General features: G+C 38.0%; 1 protein-coding gene across 5 annotated transcripts in view; it reads left to right on the plus strand.

The window, feature by feature from the left end:
* Positions 1 to 27,099, plus strand: part of INSC (INSC spindle orientation adaptor protein) — a 122,338-nt gene that overhangs the window by 10,926 nt on the left and 84,313 nt on the right. For 3 of the 5 annotated variants that reach the window (XM_090142027.1, XM_090142026.1, XM_031614048.2), the window contains one exon: positions 18,976 to 19,066. In XM_090142027.1, the coding sequence (XP_089998153.1) occupies positions 18,976 to 19,066 (91 nt within the window). Of the gene's footprint in view, positions 1 to 16,247; positions 16,402 to 16,712; positions 16,969 to 18,975; positions 19,067 to 27,099 lie in introns of those variants that run through there. The other 2 variants (XM_090142029.1, XM_090142028.1) reach the window with 2 other exon arrangements.

A 27,099-nucleotide genomic window follows, 5' to 3' on the forward strand; every position in this document is an offset into this window, starting at 1 on the left:
GATAAGAGCAAACCACCATAAATGATGTATCAGTTATACTAGAAACCAAGCACTGTAGAGCTTAATTCTGCTTACATTTCATTATTGTGTTACACACTCCTCTATCTTTGGTGATGATATCTTTCCATTTTGTGAAGTTTCTTAATGCTGTTTTTATGTGCTGTTGAAGAAGAAATTTTGGGGGGCTGGATGAATTTTTTTTTAAAGGTATTGTTAGCATAAGCTAGTTGGATTCAGAATGGAACAGTATATAGTCCTTCTGGTAAGAAGAAAGCTGAATCAAAGCAGGGAGCTGTAACAAGTCAGACAGTGGGAGCTGAGCTGTGTTTGTGCTGTTGTAGCTGTTCTTCTGGAAAAAGATTTTTACAAGTTCATTAAGAGTCTGAGAATGCAGCTGTTCTTCCATGGAGAAGCAAACTTTAGGCAGGGGAGTTTTGTTCCAGCTTCAGAAACTCTGTCTTCCCCAGCTAATGGGTTTGTCTGAGTTAGATGGGCTTCAGCTTCCAGTACCAAAAACTGAGCCAAAGAAGAAACCAGAAAAGATATGATTGTAGAAAAAATTATAATTATACTTTAAATAAATAAGCAACTAAATGCTGATCGTTTGGAAACGATCGCCAGATGGACCTGACTATTTGAAGATTTTCAAAGGAGCTGAATTGGCCATTTCTCTTCTGAAAACTCTTTTTGGTAACAAAACAAGAGCTCAGCTTCGTTGCTTGCTCCAGCAGAAGTAAAGGGAATTGAGTCTGCTTTCAACATCATGCTAACTGCTGACTGAGACTTTGGATTAGTATCTGTCTTCCGGTGGGGCCCAAACTAATAGGCAGGGCACTGTTAAGAAAAAATACAGTTAGTAGAGCTTTATGCATTGTGAAATTCAAAATGGTTTCCTTGATTTATTCAAAATGAGGTACTGAATGAACAATTACTACAGACACTTAGAAGGCCAGTGTGAAGGCTGCACAACAGCTGCTCTTTGGTGTTGGGAGGAGCCACGAGGGAGAGAGAAGCTGGAAGGAAGCACGTTGCCAAAGATGCAGCATTATTCTTGTTCTCCAGATCACTGTCTCCACACATGGCTTAAGAAAAGTGGAAGGAAGCTGTAACAGATGTGGCTATATGCTGCCAGCACTAGGGACCAGGTAGACTACTAGCTTAAAATCATCTGCAAGAGTGTAGTTGAGCATTAGGGCCAGTCTGTGAATGTAAGGGTAATGCTTTTCCATTTCAGGGCAGAAATGAGGCCTTGTTAGTTGACTGTTAGGGTCATCATCTTTAAAAATTTTTGTTTAGTAACTTTCCATTTCCTTCAACAACAACAAATCCACCAGAAACAACTCCCTTTCTTTTGCCACCAAATTGAGCCTATTTCAATTAATTATTTGTGACTGAATAGTAGCAAAGTGACACAAAACTAAATCATCACCTCACATGTTCTGTGACATTACATACCAGCAGTGCGTGCATGGAACTTACGCTTAATGCCTTTCCTCAGAATTATAAAGGTGAGGGAGAAATTGGGCATCGTTTTTAAAATGTGTTTTTAAACAAGATGTAACAGCATTCACCTCCTTCTTGATGAACCTATTAATTCAACTGTGTTCAGTGTCTCTTGGAGCAATTTGACCTTAGGTCTGATGCAAGACTAGGGTGTTTACCTTTCTTTTCCTTTTCTCCAGTCTGCCGTGGGCAGAAATACACTCAGAAGTCCTTTGCTTTGAGAAAGTTGCTCATAGAATTAATATCTGCCTATCTCTGGTTACTTTTAAATTCTGTAGGTATAAACATGCTTATAACTGCTGCAAGATGAACTTCTGACCCAAAATATCTCAGTTGCTGGCTGGAAATGAGCATTGCCTTCCTTTGTAGTGATATCTATTTCATTTTCTTCAGATTATTTTAGCTATGGCAGTAATTAATGGGATATTTTACTAATAATGATTTATTGGTTAAATGCTTTGAGTGATCAAAGTTCTTTGTTGTATGCAACTTACAGTAACTAGTTCCTAAAAGCTATAGATGGAGTGGCAAAACTTTAAGAAGAGCAACTGAACATGCTTCTGATTTTGCAACATCCCTCCAAATTCTTTTGCTCTTTAAATTACTCTCCATACTCCCTAGTTAATTGTGAGAACAAGTGATTTTTATGCATTGTTTTCTTGGCTGATTGTTTCCGTAGTGTTAAAAAGTAAATCCTGAATAGAACTTGAGAAATGATGACGTTGGCCTGTGCTCTGATCCTACAGAAATCAACTTGCTAATTACTAGTCCTGTGCTGCAAGATAAGACATGAGTGTATAGGCAGAAAGAAGCATAATACTTGCAACTTGGGTTGAATTTTCTGTGTGAGGACGTGGTGTTCAGAGAGGCTGTTTTCCACAGAGATGGCTCATTGTATCACATATTCCAAATTTCTATTAGGTCAATGCCTACTTCAGGACAGAGCAAGACAAGTTCAGAAGTGCACATTGGTAAACCTGGATTATTGCATGCTGTTCTTAGATTGTAGCTCTCTATGGCAAAGTGAGCCGTATTTTCAGGTGGTGTAAACCAGCTCTGCTCCATGATTGCTATCTCTTGCTGGGATCCATACTGTCCTCTCATAAAGCACAAGCTGTTATTTGCTTTAAGTTATGTTCCTAATGGATTTGTATTAAAATATGACATAGTCAGAGATGTACTTTCTGTTATTCTGCAAATGTTATTTGACTCAGAAAATCAGTGCACGTCAAATTTAGCATTTCTGATGGTTTTTGCTTTGTTTTCTTTATTTGAAAGTCTGATCCTTGAATCTGATTCTTTGAAATGGTTCTTAAATATCTGTTTCACAAGATTTACTTTTGGAGAAAGAACTTACATGAAAACTTGTTTGCTTGGAATGGAAAGACCTGCTGAACTTTAGCTGTGTTAAGATTGCAGCTGGAGTCCCAATGGAAAATTTAACAGGTATAAATACATATATCAGAATTTTTGAGTTATCAGAAAGCAACCATTAGAAAATGTAAAAATACTGTTGGGAGCAATCTTCCAAGGCTGGCTGGACTCTCTGTTTTCCCAGGCGCTGCAGCTGACAAAGCCAACCTATTCAGAGAGGCAAGCACAGGAGGAATTTAAACTAGGTCAACTTGTTCTCAAAGATCAGGATCTGAGTAACTTGAAAATGTTGAGATATATATATTTTTTTCCCCACATAAAGAAACTATACTGCCAAGCTTAAGGGTTTTAGACACGTCTATCCTAAACGCAATGGAGTTTGAATGCATTGATTGTGCCAATAGTGGACTGATCTTTGGGTTTTTCATTTGTTTCAAATTTTGTTTGTTACAGGCCAGGTGAGATGCGTCAGGATGGATGGCTGTATTCTGTAGGTAGTATTTATTATGTGTCAAAAAAATTCACTGTTATTGTGCAATGGAGCGAGAAGCTGTAATGGTTGTCAGGCCATCCAGCACGTCAGTGGCAGACTGAAACATGTGTGCCTGTTCCTTAGACTTCTCTTTTTCAATTTAATGTATCGATCTGCATACTATTAGGGCAGGCAAAGGCCCTGTTCCTGGGACATTGTAGCCTCAGTACCAGGGATAATTGTTACTGATTGCATGAAGTCCCAGCAGGAAAGATGTGAATGGTGGAGAATCTCTATATTGAGAGAAGACAGACAGAAAGCAAGCTTGGAAAAAATATCCCACTGCTTTTTGCATATTCAATTTCCTGTGTCTTAAGAAACATGCTTACCTTTGATTTATTTTGGTCTGCTATCTATCCCTTGTGGTTTTTCCTCCCTCTCTCCCCACTCATACAAATACTCTGCCAAATCCAGAATAATGCAAAAAAAGAAAATATACTGGCTGTGTCTATGCTGAGGAAGTGGTTTCCTTAGAAATGGTAACCATATGAAAGCCATAAATGCTGATACCAAAACTATAGTTGAATATATACGGATGTGGGCTCTGGAAAAAGGGAAATGGAATCTGTTTTTCCTTTTAGCTAGCAATCTTGTTGCTGCCTAGGATTTTTTGCCAAAGCACAACTGCAGTAAGGTTACTTTTAGTGTGTTGTGTGGCTGCTTTTTTCCTCTTGCTTTCTGTTATAAAGTGCTCTTGGAAACCTGTGTATGGGCAAAGTAGTCTCATTTGATTTCATATTTTCAAGGATTCACTACAAGGAGAGATGGTTGTATGCTCTAGATATGTAAGAGCATGGCTATGCTGCATGGAACTATTAAGACACTGCTTTATAGCAAGTGAGGGACACAGATTTACCCTCCTTTCAGGTAGTACAGCAGCCATGGCTTGGCTAAAGCACCACATTAATTAGTTTGGCACCTCAGCTAAGTGTTTCAGAATGGTATCTGTAGGGTTAGAGTGTCTGATGTTTGGAAGATAGGTTGGTCACTGCCAGTTTAGAGCTTCTACATGCATTGCTTTGTATGACATTCCTCCACTGGTAGAAGGCTTTTGGAATAAACATCCCTGTGTTTCAGTTGGTTTTGAACAAAAATGGAATTTCCCTTTAAAAGTTCTGCTATCCTTCTACCTTCTGAGGTATAAATATTGGTGTCTTATTTACTCTGCCGGGATTCCCACTTCAATCCCACTTCGAAGTTACAAAATGAGTTAATAGATTTCTTTTAAAGATAGATTTCTTCTAAAACAATAAGTAGGAATGAATATACAGCAGTCACAGAAATGCACTGGAGGATGCCAGCTAACAGGGATGACATAGAAAGCAGTACTGATTAGAACTACAGAAAATTGGGTATTTACTTATAGGAAATTGAGCCCTTATGCAAGATTTTGTAACTTCTCCAAGTATGCTTGATTTTAAGCACTTCTGGAAACATCATTAAATGAAGAGAAAGTTAGAGATTTAAAAAAAAACCAACAAATTATCATGTTGATTTTTCAAGAGAAAAATGGATTTTCCTTGTTTAAGGATGAGTAATGTACTGCGTAGTACTGTCTGAAATGTGCTCTTACCATTGCTGAAGCACTGCTCTGTACCAGGGACTTACTGTCTCCAACAGATTGACAACTAAATCTGGAAGTTCGTGGTGCGAGGAGACTTGTGTCTTTTTTTTTTTTTTTTAATATATAAATAAAGTCATGGTTGTTTTCAATGCAAGTACCTCCCCAGAGCAGATTTTTCTTTCATATTTGCTTTCTTGCATCCTTTTGTTTGACTGTGCTTGCTTCTCTTCCCATTCCTCACTCCTAAGCATATGACAGAGGTGAATATTCATAGGACTTCTGAGGAGAAAATGCCAGAAAGTGACCTCTGGCTGCTGAGGAAGAAAGAATTGTTCTTTTTTTAATTTAGAAAGAAGAAAAAGCTAGCTTTCTGCTTTCACAGATGTATTAAGCAGCTCCTGACATTGTGGGAGACCTGGAAAACCTCAGGGAGTGGTTCTACTTCATGCTTGGTGCTATTAAAAATGCTGTGCGTATACTTTAGATAAACATGTATGAATTATGAAATGAGGGAGAGGGACCATTATGGGATGGCATACCCAATGCTTTATGGAAACGTTGCCTGTTCCTTTATTTAGCTAAATATTACTCTAGCTAGAAAACAATGTCAAGGGGTTTGTTTGAGAGAGAACCTCTCAAACAAAGCTTGATGTTATGGGAGCAGGTTTAGGCTCACTAAACATCATGTCATTTTCTAGCTGATGTGTATGCCTGACCTTTAATGTCTGTTAATCGTTATATGAATGAGAATGCAGGGCACCTGTATAAGGTGGAGAGAAACTGCACTGTGTTTTTTTCTATAATTGTACTCTGTTCTGCCTCTTAGCAAGGGGTGTCCAAGTGTTTTGGAAATGCTGCTTGTGAATCAAATCTATTTGGAGCCGTTAATGTGTTAGTTTTGGTGAAACTTCTGTGTGATTGAGACAGCGGGGAATGGTAGCAAATGAGATGGGAACACAGGAGCTGCGAGTCCCCATGCCTCAATATTCCTCTCTGTGCCCTTTGAAAGGGTGATGTCAAGCGACTCATCCTAGTCTAAGCTGTTCCTTCTGCAAGTTACACTTAGATTTTCTTGGCAACCACACCAGCTCCATTCTAGGGTTACACTCCCACCAACTGCATGGGACCTCTGCACCCCACGACAGCCTGCTTCTGGGGAAGGACTTGTCTGCAAAGAACCAGGGGAAAAACTGATTCCTCCAGCCCTCTCCACTTCATTTCTTCTGGCTGTGGTCACTCAAAGCAGCCTATGCTGAACAACTGTTCCGAAATATGTATGCTATTTTGTACACTCAATATTTCATTTTTAATCCTGCTCAGTATAGCTATGATGGGTAGCAGCTTTGTTGGCAATGTACCTTGAATGTCTCAGTTGCTCTGGGCTTGCTATTAGGCTGTCCAGGGGATTTCAGCATTATAGAAATGTTTTTAAAGTTTAATTCACTAAAATAGACAACTTCTCTTCACCTAATAATAAAATGTGGATTCAGGTTCACATTATTTATTTGTTTTTTGTTTATCTTTTCTTTCTGGGTGATTTCAAGGGCTATGCTATCATTTTACTACTCTGAATTTCTTAGGAGATGAAGAATTTGGCTTGCAATCTGGCTTAACTCAGTGCCTTTCAGACAGGTAATTTTTCAGCCAAAAGTAATTGTGGAACTTTTCAGAGGATCATCACATACTTCAAGAATGCAAGCCTGGGCCACTTGTGCAGAGGAAGAATGTCAGCAGATATAACTCTGTTTAGTCTGTTTAGAGAGCAGGAGGGGGAGCAGGGAACGTGTAGGTAAAGCAGAGTTGTCCAATCTGGAGACTGAAGGACCACAGTACAAGTTGCTAAGGCCTAGAATTTTTACTAAACTAATTTGTATTACAACATCCCTTAAAAAGTCCTTCAAATAGAGAGGAATTCTGAGTTTCTGTGAGTAATGGAATGGGTGTGCTTGGTATGAATTGACATAGAATCTGTTGTTTAAAGCCACTAAAGATTTCAACTAATAGTTGATAAAAATATATTTTGCTCTGAAGGAGCTGGGACTTAAAAAGTGATAAATACTTCATAAGAAGGGGAAAGTAGCTATCAAAATAAGTATGATTGCAGACAATAGTCCCTGGGGCCATTGAAAAGCAGACCTTCCTCAAGAATTCGAGAACTGTGTGTAGGAGGTCTTCTGAAAAATCTTTTGCATAGGTGGTACCAAACATCAGCTAAATTCCCGGTAGTCCTGTGGCAATAAACAGAGTCTGTGCCTAAGTCCATTGCCCTTTCCAGGCTGGTATCCTTTTCTCCTGGAGAAGCATGTGCTCATATGAAGAGCAGGAGGCATTACATTGTGCCAGCAGCTTTAGAGGTGATGAAGCAAAGGAAAGCTAAGTAGTCAATTCTGTAGCCATTCAAATGCATACTTTGAATCTACAAAGCTGGCTACAGCTGTATTTTCTGTAGTGTGATGCTCACAGTCCCTGGGGCGAGCTTCACTTGCTGGCATAGGCAAGTGTAACTTCCATTAAAATTAGTAGGATCTGTGTCTGCTGAATTTGGCCCTCTGCCTAAGGAAAATTAAATGCCTTGGCAAGGTAGCCAATGTTCTTCTATTTGGGGTGCCTGATACTCGTTCTGCAGTGGTCCAGATTCACATGAGATAAACTCCAAAGATGAGTGAGCTGGGTGGGCTCAGGCACGATGCCTTTTCACTTCCCCCCTCTCTTTTAAATGCTAGCAATGTGGGAGCTGTGCAGAGATGGTCACTGGCAGCCTTGAGGCACAGGAGCCTTACTTATGCCTTGGACTTTGTGCTCATACCCACAATAAGGAGAATTAACAATCATGTCCTTTATTTGATTAATTTTCTGAATCCCTTTCCTTATTTTGTGAGGGCATCTGAGCTGTCCCTTCCCTGTAATCCAAGGTAGAAAAACTTATCCCTCTGCCCAAACGTCTTGGGAGATTTAGTCCTCTCTCTGAAAGTAAGGTAGACACTTAGTAGTATAAATCCCATTACAATTAGTTGAGAGTCAGGACTGCAGATTCCCCAGATCTTTTTTTTTTTTTCTTTTTTAAAAGAAATTTCATTTCCTAGGTGCCAGATGGCATGTGTTTAAAGAAAGAAAAATCTCATTTTGTGCAACTTGAAATTGTGCTTACAAAGAAAGCAGTTCTACAAGATGCTGCCTAATGGCACTCCTTATGTGGTGTGACGACTGACTTCTGAAGTGGGCAGAATTGTATTATCCGGAGTTGCAAAATCAGTGTCTCTTAGAATGTTTACAATAACATCATGACGGTGATGAGTATTGCAGAGTGCATTTTCTTGCTATGGATTAAACAATTGATTCTGAAAGATTAAAATGCCCCACCTGCCTTCTTGCACACTTCTGTTTTGCCATGTCAAACAATATAAAATGAATGCTGCACTTCCCTCTATCTAATTGAATAATTTACTGTAAATAGCTGTCATTTACTTTAGAGCAGTAGGGGATCATTAGCCAAATGGATGTGAGTAAGTCATGCCTTTAATGCGTTAGAGGGGCCTAAAATGGAATCATCTAAATGGGACCATCAATACAGCATGCTGAATTAAGTCAGAGGCACTTAAAGCTTTAAGTCCTCTTTCTTGTAAATTACATGCTCCCTCGGCAGAAAGGTAATCAAGAACTTGCATAAAATATGGCATCTTTGTTTCAAAGCTTTATTTTTAGTGAAGAAAATAGTACAATTTAGATGACATGATTGGTAGGTATAACTGTGTTTTGGATTTTCCTCATTTTAATTACATTCCTTCCTCGCTGATTGAAGACTTCATGCTTGCAAATAGCTACTTGTGCTGACTAATATTGTCTCTATTCTGTAAATAAGATGAACAAGTAATAAAATAGCTTCTCTTGACTTTTATGAGTATATGACCTGATAATTATTTGCAGAAATTTGTGTTTTGCACATGCAATTTTAGCAAGATCTTAACCTCTAAATATACCATATATTTTGGATTTATTTTGCCACTGAAATTACCGTCAGGGCTATTGGGTATTTCAATGTGTTTGCCTTTCTTATTGATTTCTCCTGGCCTAAAGCTCACCTCTGGTTCTCCTGGTCTGTTCTCTGACATCCTAGAAGATTCATCTAGAATCGGAATGTCTAATTTCAATCTTATTTGAAGAGGAGGAAGCAATGTAGGTAGCAACTGTCCTGAGGTACAAGATGTTGATTTTTTTTTCTTTTTTTTTTTTATAAATTAGGGGTAACTTTAACTTCTGTTACTAGGAAGTGTGTTCCTTTTATGCAGTTTACCAACATGGATTCTGACGCCATCCATTCTGTGCTTACTTGTTTCTGAGTTGATGTGAGTGCATGGGAACAAGTGGCACTTCCCTTCTGAGATTTGACTTTTCTCTCTTTTATTGTCATCTTACATGTCACCACCAAAGCTGGTGACAAACCTTATTGTAGAAAGCAGGATGACTTCCTTATTTTCATTCCTTAGCTGTAACTACTGTCCTCTGCTTCCTGTAAATGATTTTTTTTTCCTTTTTACTGAAATGGTTTATTTAAAGGTATATTCATCTTGTGCTTTGAAACTTTTCAGATTCTGCTTATGAACTGCTTTCACTTATATTGGATGAGTCATGAGTCAAAAGCTCCATCCTGTAGATCCACTATGAGTAATGCTCAGCATTTTCTTGGGTTCCCTTTTAGAAGACTATAAAATTAAAAGAAGCATCTGTTTTGATATCTTAATGGACAATTAGGTGGCTGGGTCTCAGAACTGATTTACATTTAACACTGCAGTAATTCAAGTTTTTTCCTCCAGTTCACTGATGTCCCTTTTCTTGCTTGTATGTACATGTTGCTGGTCATAGCTGTTGATCTTAAGAAATAACTTTCAGTATTTGGGACTGCTATGTGGGCATTGATTGAACTTCTGGGGAGGGTTTTTCACTGAGGTATGTGATGACAAGCTATCAAAGCTGGTCCATCCACACAAGTTTCAAATTGATATGTGACATCAAAGTCATGGTAGTGAATGTAGAGAGCACATAGTTTCAAAAATCTTCTTTCATATAGGCCCTGACTGAAACAGGTCACGCACAGTGTCTCTGAAGCTTCTGTCTTGAGTCTTGCCCAAATAATTTGTATTTAAATGTAAATGGATATGTTCATTATCTACTGCTGGTGGGGACTGAATTGCCTCCTAGACTATTCAGACAGCAGATCCTCCCTCTTCTTGGATGCCATGACATTAGCACATGAGGAAATGCCTATTGGCAATACTCGGTAAGTTACTTCACATGCCTGGCCCTCAGATATGTACTGGCATAATGTAAGAGTAATTTGGTGCAGGCAGTTTTGAGGTCCAGATGATGTAAATGTGGATTTGTTGATAGATTCTTTAGGCTTTATGAACTCTGGAAAGGAAAAATAACAGGCATATTTGTGGATGGAATATATGCTCTATCCTCATGAAAGGTTAGGAACATATCAATTTTACTGATGAGACTGATTACTGGTATTGGTAGTAGTAGGAGATGATGGGTTTTTGGAAGTGAGTAGAGTTGTGTGGGGGGACATATCATGAAAAATGGAGGCATAAAAACTTATAAAGTCTCTGTAGTAGGTGAACAGGTTAGTGTTGGTGAAATGACCTTTCTGGAGAGATTTTGGAGTTTGCTTTGCAATATCTGTCCTCTTCTTGTAAACGGGAGATAGTCTGCTCGCATATATTGCATGTAACAATAGAAATGAGACACGACTGAAGTTTTAGATCAGTGGATTAATCTCAGCTAAGTTTTGGCGTGTTTCCACTGAAATGGTCAACACCAGACTTTTGGAAATGGACATTCAGGAAGAATTTTGTGTTACTCTAGTGGATTAGTCTGCTAGAGAGGAGATTCTTTAAGGCAATTAGCATGAAGTCTGATACAGGTTCACACACTCGCCATTAAGTTGGCTTCCCTGGTTCTGTGTTCTGTTAAAATAACTCCGTTTTTCTTCCATGTTAATTTTTCCATAGATCTCTAATGTCCTTTTGTTTCTCTTACCCAATATGTAGAAGAAAACTAGATGGTGTCTGTTAGCGATAGAAGTAAGAAGTTTGTTGATAATTAAAATAGAGACTGCTTGATAACTGAAGAGAGGTGGTATTAGATTTCTGCATTTAACTTGTAGGTAAATGTGCATTTATCAGACTAAAGTTGGCTTTAAGATTTTCGGAGTTGTGTCAACAAAAGCTATTGGATATTAACTCTGCAAAACAGAGAAACTTAATGGTTGCTGGCAAATATTGTGAAAATACCACCATTGTTTACCATGTAATGCCTTGTAATACTTCCAATAAATACTCTGGAAGTGTGGGTTGTGACCTGAATTAATAATATTGTTTTGCTCATCTCTGTTTAAAATGTCAGAGAGAGATTTTTTTTTCAGTAGGAGAATATCAATATAAGTAAAAAATGTCTTTCAGACTTCCTGTCGGCTAACTGAAATGGATATTAAGAAAGATGAAATCCTTTTTTTTTTACAGAAAATGGATTTTAGACAGAGATGTGCAGGTGTTATTGTCCTCTTTCCTTGCAGCAGGCAAGTTACTTTTACATGTCCTTATTCTTTTCCTTTTATTGAAGCTGTTAAATACTGGGTTATCATATTCTCCTGGTACAAAACTACAAGATTGGATTGTGTAATATTTGGCTTCAATTAAGTCACTTAATTTCTGTTGCATCATTTCCTTCCTGAAGAGAGAGATGGCTTTATTTTCTCTCTTCTCATTTCAAGCTTAATTGGGACTCTTTTGGTGTTTGTAGGGGGAATAGCCTCCTACCTAAAAGCACATGCTTACAAATAACAGTAAAACTGCTGTACTCTGTAGACATTTCTTCTGAGAAGCAAAGACAACACATGGAAGTAGAACTTTGCTTGAGTGAGGTGAGGCCATGGAGTAAGTAGAGTCATTGTCCAAGTCTGACACATTCAATAGGGGGATCAAGGAACTTGATGAAAAAAACATCAGTTTATGTACTAGAGTTTCAATTTTAAAGTAACTTAACAGAGTTGTAAGAAGGGGGGGGTAAATAAACGCACTTCCCACTTAAAGCAACATCTAAGAACTTCTTTGCCTGACGATCTACTGAAAAATCATGGAGGAGATGTACAAAGAAATCTTTCGTTGTGGCTTTCTTTAGGTGTTAGTGCTTTTGCAGCTCACTGCTGTCTTGCACATACCTGTGCCACAAGCTTGCCTAGGTTTAGTTCTACACTCCCTGTTGCTGTCAGCTGTCCTACAAGGTGCTGAGCCCAGCTGCAGGCCACTTGCTCAGCTTCGTGTACTGATCCCCCTTTGAAATCTGTTTGCAGTCTGCTGCTCTAATGGCATATTGTTCTTCTCTTGCCACTGATTAGGCTGTGCAAAAATCGCCTTTGATTGCATTCTGTGCTCTATGCAGTGGTGTTCTGACATAACAGCCCTTTTATTTCTGCCCTTTCCATGAGAATAGATTGGGGAGGAGACAAGGTCCCACCTCCAGGAGAATGAGAGAGGTGAGATCAGTAGGCCTTTATGCTGGAATGCGTTTGCATCTGACTACTGTCAAGGGTAAAAGCCAGGGAATTCCACTTGTTCATACTGACAGATCCCTCTGGCCTGTAACTCAGGTGTTGGGAAAAGGGTGGGAACTCCCTGGCCAGTGGCCTGTGGTGATGGTGCAGCCTGCAGGCCGTGTGCATCCACCAGCCATTTACAGTTGCTTCTTCAGCTTATGTCTAGTCATGGAGGAGGAAAAAAAAGAAAAATAAAGGTTATTCTTCGTCTGACAGCTGGACACCTGAGGGAAAACCCTCACATAGTGGCTGGGGGGTGGGGGGGCAGGTGTTGCCATGGTGATCCAGTGAGGAGACAAACTGGGCCACCAAACTGAGCATCTATTTTCAGAAAAAATCTTGGAAAACAAGAGACTGTTGCCAAGCAGGGATGCCTCTACTGTGAGTGGTTGGATTGAGGTTTGCTTTGATGCAGGTGATATCAAGCTGTTTTTTCCCTTGGTTAAAACAGGAGGGGAAACTCACAGTCTGCCAAAAAGCAAGGGAAATGTGAATGCAGAGGATCTGTACCTCTCAGCATTTTATGGCAGTAAGCAGCATTAATGCTGCCTTTTAGAACCGATAAACATTTTTATGTGGTGATTATTCTGCATTCCATAAAAGATAAAATATAGCTCTGGAGTGCACCAACTTGCCACCTATTATTCAGTTTCTGAACCTCAAAAGCAGATTCTTTTCCAGCCAAACTGCCTCTAAAATGCAAATTGCTAGGAATGTGACCGCTAATCAGTTTGCTCCCATAATACTGCCATCTATATAAATTGGTGTGCCACTTACAGAATGGGAGATTTTAAAGACTTTCACTGAGAAGATTAAAAAAAAAAAAAAGCTAACTAAGTGATGAGCTCAGTGGCTTTTTGCCCAAAATAACTTTTGGTGGGGAGTGGCGGGTGGGAAGGCAATTGAGAATCTGTTATGCCCTTTTCTATCTCTTTATTTTAAATATTTTATAATGCAGTACGCAGTGATGTAAATTCCATCTTTCTTAAGATTTTGTGTCTAAATGGGAAAACTTGTGAAAGATGTGTTGTAAGGAAAATAGTATGCTTTGGTGAAAGAGCTAACAGTATTGGAGATCTCTCCCATTCCTGATCTCTGGTTATATGAACACTTGGTCATAGATAGTGCTGAATTATCTGGGTAACATGGGACTCTGCTTTCCTTCCCAGTGCAATCAGATCTTCTGGTTGTATTGCAGGTATCCCACTTAGTGAATCTCCACGCAATTCACTTGCTAAAATATAGATATTGAATGAACAAGCTCATACCTCTTGCTTTCAAAGCAGATTTTTGCATTGTGGTGATCACAAAAAATCTTGTTTGTGCAAGGAGAACATTCTGCAGGTTCTAAAACCAGGAAGTGATTGAAGGAATCTCAAACTTTATGTGAAGATGAACGAGACTCAATCCTAGGAGACAAGCTTAAGTTTTTTTAAATTTCATTCCTTTGATTCTTGTCAGTTGGCAGGGTTGCTCTTGGGCTAACTTATGATCTCCAAAATGAGGTAACCGTTCTGTAGTTTTCAGTGTGATCTTCAACGTGGGTAGATTCTGTCCAGCTCTCTTTTTCTGCTGTTTTGAGTTTCTGAGGTGTATCTGTACAGTATGGCTAAGATGAGAAATCCAAAATAGAAAATTCACACAGATTTCAGTTTGAGTTGTTATTTACATACATATGCATAGTGGATCCTGTCAAAGATGAACATAATTGTCTGAAATGAGATCTTCTCTGTAAAACAATAGGAAGATGGGGAACATCAAACGTTAATTAACTACTCAGCGCTGCTTCACGTTTGATTATTGGTTCTGCGTGAACAGTTAACTTGAATGAATGCTGCAGGTAGCACTTGTTAACCCTCACTCTTCTGGTTTGAACTTTGCTCTCTGGAACTGTGGTACATACATTTGTATATGTGGTCCCATGCTAATAGAACCCAATTTAATGCATAGTTAGAAGGACTTTTCATTACTTCTTGCTTTTGGTTTTATGGCTTCTTAGATTTGTGACACCCAGCTTAATATTGAGTTGACTTTTACTATTATAATTCATGCCAGTAAAAATCTGTTAAAATACAAAATTACCACAGGATCCTGAGTCCTCAAATGGCTAATATGAAAAGTTTTGGATGAAGCAGGCATGTTGCTGAAGGACACGGTGTATGTGTTTACTTTCCAGCTGATCACATAAATATTGTCAAAATTATGCTCTTAATATGATTTGTGACATTCCATTAACAGTTACTCCATGTACCAGAATAATAATAATAACTAATGATTCCCAGACACCCAGAATTGTAAAATAAGGACAGACTCTGTTTGGCAGAACAGATACCGTGCACTTAATATGGACAGGAACTGTTAATATTAATCAAATGAGGTATAGTCTAAAATGACTTCTGGCTAATGACTTGTTCTCAGGCTGACCGTGCTACTCGCAGGTAACACGCTGTTCTAATTCTGATGATTACTAATAATTGCATGCTAGATACATGGTTTTCTGTCCCTCAGAAAGAGAAATGATGTTCTTCATTGACCTTACTTTAAGATGTTACTGTTGAAATTGTGATGTTAGGGTATTAGATGTGGGACGGCAAAAAGTTCATGGATTTGCCTTTTGATTTAAGCTTTTACAAGGATGGACGTGCGAGCAGTGAATGAGTTCAAAATGTGAATTTAATTGTGTGACAGCCAGAACTTAATTATTCAGAGCTTCCTTAAGATGACCAGTAGTAGGAGTTAATAAGTCACACTTATTTCACCTTGAATATGTGCTGTTACTGTGATGTTTTCAGACAAATTTATTTAAGAGGAACAGAACTAAGATCCTCCTTATTTCTTAACTAATTCCATAAGTTACACTGAGGGATGGAGAAATAAGTTAAACTGGGAGATATGACAAGATTGATTCTGTTTTCCCTGAAGAAATAATGTCTTTCTTGGGGCGCTAGAAGCCATCTTGTGCTTCAGAAGCTGCTCTCATACTAAAACAGCCTTGAGGAAGAAGAGGATCCCAGAAGGGAGTTCTTGTAATGCAGAAGGAATCCAGTCTTCTGGAGCCAGCAGCTCGATGCACTGCTGTGCTGGGAAAGCCTGGTTTCTGTTGGGTTGAGTCTCCTCCTTTAATGTATAGATAGGCTTTAAGTTGTAGCACCAAGATATGATGCACGTGTATGAGCAAGTTACCTCTTCTTAGTGGCTTTTTTTTTTGTGCCATGAATGTAGTTTTCTATTCTCACTGCTCTTTCTGTGAGCAGTCCTCATATGCTGTTGCAAGGTGAGGTTTTATTTTCTGAAAGAAGCTGCTTTTTTTTTTTTTTTTTGTGGTAGTTTTCTGAAAGAAGCTTTTGGCTAGCTTCAGTGGGAATAAAATGTGGTTTGTGGTTGTCTTATCTACATCTAATTAAATGTAAGGAAATAACATTTTAAAAACTAATTCGGTGTTGACAGGACAAAGAGAAAGATGAAGGACATGAAGAGAGTCTGTCTTGAATACATCTAATTCTGTGTGCACACTGCTATCTACCAGGAGAATTAAACATGATCATAGCTTATTTATGATGATGATGCAACCGTATATAGAGACATTTATGTAAAATCCTATGGAAGCTATTAAAAGTTGGCCTTATTTAAGTCCAGGAATAAGTTTTTTTTTTTTATTATTATTTCAGCACAAGGGTGCTACTCAAACTTGTATCAAAATGACCAGTATTGCAAATCAGAGGCAGTGTTATTTTTGGTACATTTGCCTAGGCAGCATGTCTGGCCAGCTGCGGGCCTGATCCAGCATTCACTGAAAGCTGACGAAAGAAGACATAGCTTCTGCTAATGCTTATCGTGAGTATCTACGGGGTAGATAAATTTATTCTTATCCGTGCATGTTATACATATATGCAGTATATGTAACATTTATGTACACTCCAGCTCGGGCTGAAAATCTTGAGCTGAATTCTAATCATGATTTTGAGACAGGTTAAGATATGGGTGAGGTATTTTGTTGTTTCTGCAACATGAATGACCTCCAAGTAGGAGTTGGTTATCTTTTTAAAGACTCTTAGCTGTAATATGTGTATGTGTTTTGTAGACAGGCAACATTTAAAAGCAAGAAAAAGCTGCATTTTTGTCATGTTTCTAATTTACAGAGAACAGTGAGATGCAGTAATCTAATTTATCTGCGTATGGTGTCACTGTTTGTAAGTAATAGAATACATCAGATGCTCTGATGTGTATGTATGAGTATACTACTAGTGGGCTCAGCTAATGGTGAAACAGCTTCAGCTTGTTGAGGAGCTCTTCATTTTGTAGAAGTTGGTGAGTCCTGCACCTGATGCTGAACAGGAGATGATCAGAATCCATCAAGCCTATTTCTGCAGACTGAAAGAATACTTCCTGGTTCTTTACATGGTAGGAAAATTCATCCCAGAGATTAAGATTTTATACAGATATGTTTATCTTTGATTGTCCTGTCCCCAAGTGGAGATAGCACCCATCAGCTATTTACAGTAAAACTGATTCTGTGGTTATTTGCATTTGATATTCTTAAGTCTATTTGACAAAGACTAAAATATATATATATATATATATATATATATATATATATATATATATATATATATATATATATATATATATATGCACACTAATAGAGGAAAAAAAAAAACTTTTTTTCAATTGCTAGAGCTGCTTGTACATCACATGAAAAATGATTAAAAAAAAAAAAAAGCAAGGACCAACAAACAAGCCTGGTTTTCTGATTGTGGAGTGTCATGGGAGCAGGAAGACGCATACTAATATTTTCATACTTGAATATGTAATAATTCAGGTATAGTTTATCAAATATTATACACTTGTAATTTAAAAAAAATAGTTTTTCATTTCTGAAATCGCCTTTTAAAGAAGACAAAGCACGTTTTTCTCACGTGCAACTAATTAAAAGAGTGTACTGAAATATGTGCTAGAATTGCTTTTGTACTTCTGGGAAGATTTGAGGTGGTAGGACAGAGACAACATTACTCAAGTAATTTGGAGCTAGGAGTGAGCTGAGCATGTAGCATGTAGAACACGTTATTTTGGTTCTAATAACCCTATGTATTAGGGGACATGCATTAGCAATAAGATCAAGTGGATAGGAAGGATGCTGAAGACTTATCTCAGCATCCATTAAGAGCAATTTGGAGTGGCAAAATTCTTGTATACTGACTGACTCAGCTTGCAGGAAGTAGACAATACAAAATGGCAGAATTTCACAAGTGGTTGCATCAAAAAAAAAAAACATTCTCCCTTAGCTGGTGACAGATACAACATTAACTTCCCGCTTCAAGTATTTTCTCTGAATGAGATTTATTCATCTCAGGTTTTTCTTCTCATCTAAGAAAACATTGTTTTCTCCACTCTTCCTGCCTCCTCCAAATTCTTTTATCTCCTCATTCTTCTTGAGTCATGGATTAATCTCTTCCTTAAAATATTTTGCATTAGCTGTTCCTCCATCCCTGTGGATGAGTGGGAATTGCTACATTATTTCTGTAGACTAAAGCATCTGGTTTCTGTTCAAAATATTCATTGATTTATAATGGATAATGCCCTAATGTAAGATGGGTGTGTGTGTGTTTTTTCTTAGAAGAGGTTGTGGGAGGGAGATGGTTCCCACTTCCTTGGTACTTTCTTACTTTTTCCTGTACAATGATATTTGGAGGATTCTTCTCAGGCAAAACATGGAGAAAGATGTGTACAGCATTTTGAGCTAATAGGAAAATGAAATTACTTAATGAAGAAGGATCTTTTTTAGCGGTTGGACTTGATTATTTTGAAGGTCTTTTCCAACCTGAGCAATTCTATGATTCTATGAACTAATGCTTGTATTACTTGGATAACAATAATCTTTCTGTAAATGTAATGTTATAAGATTTCAAAATCATGTGACAGTGCACTTGCTTTAAGCTCTCTTTCTCGTGATAGCCTGAAGAATTAATCTTGCACTGAGAAGAAATTTTAGTTAATACAACATGGCTTAAAAACAAGGCTAAGTAATAGTGGTACAGACTCAGCAAAATGTTCAGTCCAGGTGCCTCTGACCTGCATAGTTGTCTAAGAGGTTTGTTAACATACAGAACCCTGTATTTCTTATGCAGTGAAATCATTCGATGTCATGGGTTGGAAAGATTATCTAGTTCTCATGCCCTGCTGCAGGCAGGATTGCCACCTGCTAGATCAGGCACTAGATCGGGTAGCCCAGTGCCTAGTGGACTTACTGGCTCTGGTTATTCACTGAAGTTGTGTGGTATCCTTACGAAAAAAGTCTTCTGAATCTTTTCTGATGCGTTAACTCCGCAAAGTATTAGAGAATACCATGCTATGATGGACTGAAGAGGCCTGAGTTTTCTGAGGCTTACTAAATGACTTTTTTCTTTCTAGATTGTGACCTATGGAGAAGAATACATAAGGGGATAAATATGGCTTTTAAGGGTGAGGACCACTTAGATTCCCTTCCTTTACCTGTTCAGCGGTAAGTGGAACTCTTTTCACACAGACTTAAGTGACTAAATGCTGCTACTTTTTACTTAGGATCCAAAGCTGAATAAAAGACTCATTTTTAAACACATTCAAGAAATGTGTTTACGTTCTCCCTGGTAAATCATGACAGTAAACATGCAGTTACTGTTTTAAATGGGTGAGCTTGTTTGTGGTACAGCAATGATAGTTTACTGGATTGGTTCTTTGTCATGATGGAAATCTCTAGCACTCCCTCTACTCTGAAGACTACTGAGAATTATAAATATAAATTTACTGAACCTCATTCACTTCCTCTACTTGTAGCTGTGATACTGACATTAAAGTTTCAGTAGAATCTTGCCTGTCTCCTTGGGTGACTGGAAGTACTGGTGGCTCTATTAATCAATTGGGTTTTAGAATCTGGCTCCAGGTTGACAGCTAGTATCGGTAGCATAGTTTCACATCTGTGATAATGGAGGCTTCATGGGAAGGGAAAAATGGTTAATGAATACAATCATTCTGTGTTTTCATTGAGCTACGGTCTTGATATGTAGCGTAATTGATTTTATGGGCTGCTGAATACAGGGGTAAAATCAGAAGCAGGAAGGATTGAAACTTCATTATTTTTCTTAGTTGTCATCAGGTCAAATTTTCTTTCCTGAAGTCAACTGGCTGCTGACGTGCGTTCTCAGAATACAGGTCTTTTTTTCTCAAAGAATTTTGGTGTTTCTCTGTTTTTCACTATCTGAATCTTCTAGCAGATATTTTGATAACACCACTGGGCTTACAGTTGCAGAAAGACAATTTGAGTACGCTGTCTTCTAGAAGAAATGTTGGGTGGAGGAAAACAGTTTGGGGATCTCAGATACGAAGTAAATCAGTACCATATATTGGATTCTATGCATTGGAAACCAGTGAGTCCTAGAAATCCTGGGTAAACTGGACTGGAACAAACAGAAATGAGGTATATTGTCATTCATTAGTTTTAATTTTTATTCCATGGGATGAAGCTGTGGAATATTGCATCAGTGGTGCACAGCAGTGCCATCAGATTAATGACTTGCACTTGGAAATGCTCTCATCAGATAAGGTGCTAGATATCTACGTTAATTTCTTAGTAGTAACTAATTGCTTCTGGAAATTGAATTGTAGTTTAAGAGTAGACCAACTGCTGTGCAAAAACTTCCATTGCAAAATGGACCAGTGAAGCCTCTTGAAGAAAACTAGATGAAACTTACTGAAAGCAGTAAGACCTGTGAATGTCAAGGGCTGATCCAAGTTGATGGTGGCAAACTTTTCTTGTGAGTAAATGAGGATATTAGCTGCAGGCTGCCCATGTTAGTGACTGGAAATGTGGAGAAGTAACAGTGCATAAGGTGCTTACATGTAACAGCACAGAACTGAAAAGTTCTGAAAGTTCTGAATCTGTAGGCTAGAAACTGCTGAAAAGGGAACCTGCCTGCAAGTCAGTTCTGCTGGGTGCAGGGAAGCAGGAGGACTCCACTACACTATGTTTAAAAAAATATGCACCTTGCATTGACTCTTCGCTGTATCTTATTGCAAGTTATGTGGGAAAAGTCTCATACAGCAGCAAGTGCTATGCTCTGGGGGAGTGCATGGCACAGCAGGACAACTGTACATATGAGATCATTAAGTAAGTACTCTTGTATACTTGTCCCCAGGTGTTTCAGTTTAGCTTCTGAAAATTGACTCTTTACTCATGTCTTTCTATTGGAACTGTTTTTCTCATATTGCTGGTGAGTTTTCCAGGTGGGAATGCTTATGTAAAAGAAATGGTCTTTCTCTTAGGTCCCTGTCCTCCATTTCTTTGTAATAAAAGTTCATCAGCCTTTTTGCTTTGAATTAAAACAGTGTACCCTTTTTTCATGGTAGTTATGGTTTCTTGCACTTTCTGTATTGCTATATTAAACAAAAATTAGCAGTACTGAATCTGAAGTCATTCAGCTAAAAAAAGGTGCTCATAATAAAGAGCAAGATAGGATGCTGGTTTTGTTTTCCTGGATTATATGTTCTGTTCACTCTTGTAACTGAGAGAAATTCAGTACAATTAGTGCTTAAACTACAAAAACAACAAAACCCATAAATACACAACTTCTCAAACATAGAAGGATTCTCCATGGAAATTAGGAAAGTGAAACAAAGGTAAAGTTATCTTGCTGAAAAATGTTGAAATTTGCACTATAAAACTGGGAGGCACTCTTGAAAATGAAGTGATAGCAGTGGCAGAGCAAGTCTGTCTTCCTGAGCCTCAGAAATGCAATACTACTGAACTGTTCAATACACATTCTGAACATACTTACAGTTTTAAAAATGAAAGATAATCCTCTGGGTTATAACTTCAGCTTGCATAGGAGCAAAGGCAATGTTGAATATTTAAAATCTTGTTTTTTGTTAAAAGTGAATGCTCTGAGGACCAAAAAGATGAGCCCTCCTAGGTGATAAATTTAGAAATCTTTTTCTTAATCACTGTGCTTCAGATGAAGAAGGTGAGGCAGAGAAATCAGACAAGTCTTTGAACTCTAGGTACATGTAGTTAAGACCTCTGAAAATCAATTCCTTGATTTGATCCACCTGAAATCAGAACGATTTGCCGTAAAGGACTTCTGTGGCAGGGCCAAAATTAGAATCCAGGTTTCCTGTCTCCCAGTTCTTAACCAAAAGTCAGTTCTTCCTCCTTTTGTTATGTTCTTCCTTTTTCCATTCTCTAAGGACCTGGGATCTATGAAAGAACAATATGAATGAGGTCACTCCATGCATATTTATAGCCTTGCTCTGCTCTTTAAATTGCACCATGTATCTGCAGGTGCTCTGAGAACTTCTCTAAAGTATCTGCTTAGGTGTCCCGTTACATAAATTAAGACTTTCATGCCCCTTTCATGCCCTCAACTATTAAGCAATTGTTAAAGTGGCAATCAATTCTGGAGAGATCTGGATTTCTTTCAGTATGCATTCTGGTTGTTGTGTTTTTTTTACCCTAAATATTTTTTTTCCTTTAACTTCTCACAATGTTATTTTCTGTTTCTGCACAGTAAGTAATGGTGGCTGGAGATCTGCTCACTGCATGTGCATGCTTACCCTCTGAAAGGAAACAAACAAGCCTTGACTACATCTAGACTGTACACTTTATCAGATACTGTGATATACTGAATGAGTGAGGCTCATGCAAGGACTTAAAAATAAATCCTGTTATAGAGACAACTTTAAAGTGGAACAAAGAACATATTCTATATATATATATGTGTGTGTGTGTACCTTGTAAGTCAATGCAGAGTAGCAGAGTTGTAATCATAGGAGAACTCAAACCTTTATTTTCTCAGCAGATCTTGTGGACTGAAATATTTTATGAAGGTGGGCAGTGATAGGACAAAGGGGAATGGTTTTAAACTGAGACAGGGGGGTTAGGTTAGATGTTAGGAGGAAGCATTTCACACAGAGGGTGGTGACCACACTGGAACGGGTTGCCCAAGGAGGCTGTGGATGCCCCATCCCTGGAGGCATTCAAGGCCAGGCTGGATGTGGCTCTGGGCAGCCTGGTCCGCTGGTTGGGAGCTCTGCACATAGCAGGGGGTTGAAACTAGATGATCATTGTGGTCCTTTTCAACCCAGAGTTCTGTGACTCTACAAATATCATCTTGTTACAGGCTGCAGGATATTCTAGATTAATTGTTCACAGGCTTTCAGTAACCAAGTGGGAAAGAAACACTTCTGAGGCTATCTTCAGAATTCGAGGACCAAAGCATTCCATCCATGAAGTGGTGGAACCATGTCTTTCATAACTCTAAGTACTCTGCTGCTTGCTCAATAAGCAAAGAGCTGTTGATAGAAATGATGCTAAAAAATTCTGGGAACTGGAAGAAAAACAATTGGACTGAATCACTAATTTAACAGAATATTTGTCAGAAGTTAAAAATTGAAACTTGCAGCAAGAATTCTTTTTTTTTTTTTTTTTTTTTTTTTTTTTTTACTCCGGAAACTGCAATGATTCTACTTGGTTTTTCTCCTCAATCAAGAAAACAAACATGCAGGCTTTCATGGAATATAGAGGCATATTAAGATGAAAAATATAGAAATTTATAATGGATTTTTTTTATAGAAGGGACAACTTCAGGTGGAAAAAAATGTACTTAGCAAAAAATTTCTAGTAAGGAAGATAGTGTAATGATCTTTGTAAAGCAAGATGCATTTTTACCTGCTCAGGGACTGAATTATTTTAAGATCTATGTGTTGGATTTTACTTCTTGAACTTCATGTTGCCTCTATACAACTGAAAAGAATAGTTTTGATAATACTGCATTTGAGGTGTGAGGCACAATGATGAGTCTTTTGGCGTGTGTTTAATATTGCATTCACATGTTTTTTAATAATTACAACCTCAAACACGACTTGGAGGAAAAGATTATATCAGTTTGTCAGACTTCTACCCCAAGTATCTAAAATTACCCCAGTAATGTGTGATTTAGTTCTTGGAGTTGAACGCAGGGAAATAGTTATATCTAGTCATATAAGCAAATAATAATAATAATATAAAGTTGGGCAAAATTACACAGGTGTATTCCTTCTCATTCAGTTACCCAAGGACCTCTTGCCACTTGTATTCTCTATGCAATCTATGGATCTGTTTATCTTGTTGTGATCTGTTGACTTTAAGCTCGAGATGTCTTTCCTAGTGAATTTGGGGCAGCAACTAGTTTTGGTTGCATGCTAGTTTACTGAAATATTTCCTGTTTCATCTATCTTTTTTCTTAAATATGAAATGCCCAAGTGAGTGAGTCCTAGGGATGGGATTTCTGTGAATTAGCCTGCGTAAAACTATTCCCTTTTTATCTCATTCTAGTCTTTTTCTAGCACTACCAATTCTTATTAGCTGTTATAAGACACTTTCTACTTACTCTGTATCTGCATGTCTTCTATGCTTTGTAGCCATTTCTATTATTAGTGCTGATCCTCATATGACTTGTCTCTCCATTTTGCATATGCATCTGAACATAGCATGTTGGCTCTTCAAGAATCAAGAACCCACTGTAAGCATGCACAACTTCAAGACTGTGCTCCAGTTCATCATTACAAAATCTTGCTTTAATACAAATGCTTTAAATGCTTTGTCTAATCAGTGATTTACATGTCCTTGTGCTACGTAGACATCTTCTGTAAGTGCTGAGTCTTCCTATAGTATCTGCTGCTAATAATAAAGGACTTGCTCTGTATTTCTGGCTTTTCCCCCCTACATCATGAAAGTGAACTTCCTGCCTGATAAACACTCCTTGTGAAGTGAAAAACAACATCTGTATTTTCTATTTATATTTTACATGCTGCTTATTGTTGCAGATCTTGTCCTACTAATTTAAATCCTACACTTTCTACAATCAGTTTTTATTGGGATGACATCAGGAACTTGCATGTCAAGGCTCTCTACAACATTCAGACAAACACCTAAGAAACTCTAGAGAGCGAATGCACATTATCTATGATACAGATTGAGAGTTGAATATTTTTTGGTGTGCTTCCACAGCTCTATGAATTTCTGCTTTATAAATTTTGAAAAACCATTCAAGGATATAATGCTTTCTATGGAGTTGAAAACAGTTTTGGCAAACTTTTTTTTTTTAATAGTAAGCTCCATGAACAGCATGCTACAGAAGAGAGAAGAGTGCTCTGCCAATGAAGCTATAAATAATAAATTTAGCTGTAGCATAGTTCATGGCATTAATGATACCTCACATAATGACCTTGCGTTCTTTTCATTTCACTTGGTTACCTTATAGCAATTCAGTAAGGAATAATAGCTTAAGGAAGGGAGGTCTATCTTATCATAACATACTTTTTGTTTTAGTGATTTATATTCTGCCTGTAATAAAACTGAGAGTAAATTTGTTTGCTTTGTTGGTACAGTTTGTTTGATTTGTTGGTAGAAGCTAAATCACAGCTACTTTTGTGTATCCATATGCTATTTCAAGGGAGGATTTTCAAATGTTGCTGGTTGACTGGATCCAAAGGATGATGTTAGCAAAGTAGTGCCTATTGATTTGCCATCATTTTGTAGCACTCAGGAGGAATATGAACTCAACAGGTTTTTTCTTTGAATACATGGGTAAAATATCTTTGTTCCTATATTCAGGATGTTAAAGTGTAGGTCAGCAGTTTAGCTCAGAGGCAATAAAAATAATTGCGTTTCACTTGTACTTTATGTATTTTGGGGGTGTGCAAGTCTGCCAGAATTCAAGATTTTTCCTAAGCTTTTCATTCTGATAGTTTTATCGCTATAGCTTTACATTAATTGTATATTATGCTGCAGAAACATGTTATATTACTTCCCAGAGATATGCTGCATAATATTTTATGTTGAACTCTAGAAGTCACAAAAGAATTCTGGCTTTTAACCTAAAGTAAGTTTGAGTTTGTCCATTATAGTAATTGAGAAGTTGGAGTGACTTTAAAGTGTGAACAAATAAACAAATTTAAACAATCTATTCAACTTGCCTCACTAGACCTTTCTTCATTAAATGTTGGTATGTCATATTTGTGGGTTGGTGTTAGTTAGGAACAGGCTTTTATTAAATGATGAAGCATCATCTTTCATCTTTAATAACTAAGAATTCACCCTGAATCTTGTCAGAGTCAGGGACATGTTTCAGAGTACGTGATGCATAGCAGAGATCAAACTGCTAGTGTATAGCCTTTATCATATAAGAAAATTAATTATTTTCAGAATGCGTATTTTGAAATGTGGAATTCTGTAGAAAAAACTTTTTTAATATTAAGATAAAAGGCCCTATCTGCCTGATGAATATCCAAAGATAAACAAAGAAAACAAGACAAAAATAAAGACATTAAAATGTTTAGTTTTGGGACCATCTTAAAGTATATAGGCATCTTACTTGTTTGACATAGCTTGCTTATTTGCTGTAAAGGCTTGGGAAGAGCCTTCCTCATTAAATACCATAGACAAATCAAATAGCTCCTTTGAGATGTTGTTAAGCAATAATGTTATAATATACTTACAGCCATGAATAGCTGAAGAGCCCCACTCTTGGCTTTGTGTTGTCTCTGAGCTTTCTGGCACCAAAAAATGCTAAGCCTGAACTGCATCTGAACCTAATACATTAGCAGTGGGGAAGGAACCTCTCCCAGCAATTGTATGGCTAAGGAAGAGAAAGAAACACTGGTCTGCAGGTTCCAGACCAGTGTGATAACTTGATGCAAGATGAGGAAGAGTGGAGGAACTGAGAGAGCACTGTATGTCCCAAAGCATGCAGTCCTGCAGCTCACAGTCAGCCTGGTGCAGTCACTAAGCAGTGCTATGTGCCTGGCAGCAGTGCTGTGCTTGAGGGCTGAGGCTGATCTCAAGTTTGTTTTCCTGAGTGTAGGAAAGAGCGAGCCAGAAGTGGTAATGCTGGCACTGGCCAGGTCATTCTGAAGCTGTCCCTGAAGTGTGCTTGTCCCTGTCCTGCTCTACAGGAGCACAGGAATGCTTCACACCCAGCTTGCAAACTGCACCAAGGGATTCTCCTGACTACAGTTCTTGGTGTGTATCTTTAAAAAAATTTGCTTTGCATTTGTTAGTCAGCAAGTCTCATCACATTTGGAAGAGCTGCCAATTATAAAAGTCTTCAGGGAAGCAAAGCTATGCAGCATTAACTATGAACAATAAAGTTTAAAAGGAAAAACCCTGTGGTATCTACTCTTTGATTACTTCCCGGGTTATTCTAACATTGACAGATTACAGTAAAGACTGTATGTTTGTTTTCCCATTTGCAGAATGGTATTGAAGTCAGACATTTTGAAAACCAGTTGTAGGACTTGAACGTTCTAGGCAATTTGATGCATATAATGTAATCTGAAGTTACTATTCTGCTGGCATGAAGAAAGATCCATGCTTTTGCCTCTCAGTTTAACAGTCAAGCCATATTGGTTTTGTTATCATACATGATTTAGCTGGGATTTTTCTTGTTAGTGCTGGATGGCAATTAAAGATGCAATCCTGGACACTGAACTCAGCATATCTGAGACATCTTTCTCCTTTAAAAT

The sequence above is a fragment of the Phasianus colchicus genome, chromosome 5 (assembly GCF_987193195.1).
Source record: "Phasianus colchicus chromosome 5, bPhaCol1.hap1.1, whole genome shotgun sequence".
Classification (NCBI taxonomy): Eukaryota; Metazoa; Chordata; class Aves; order Galliformes; family Phasianidae; genus Phasianus; species Phasianus colchicus.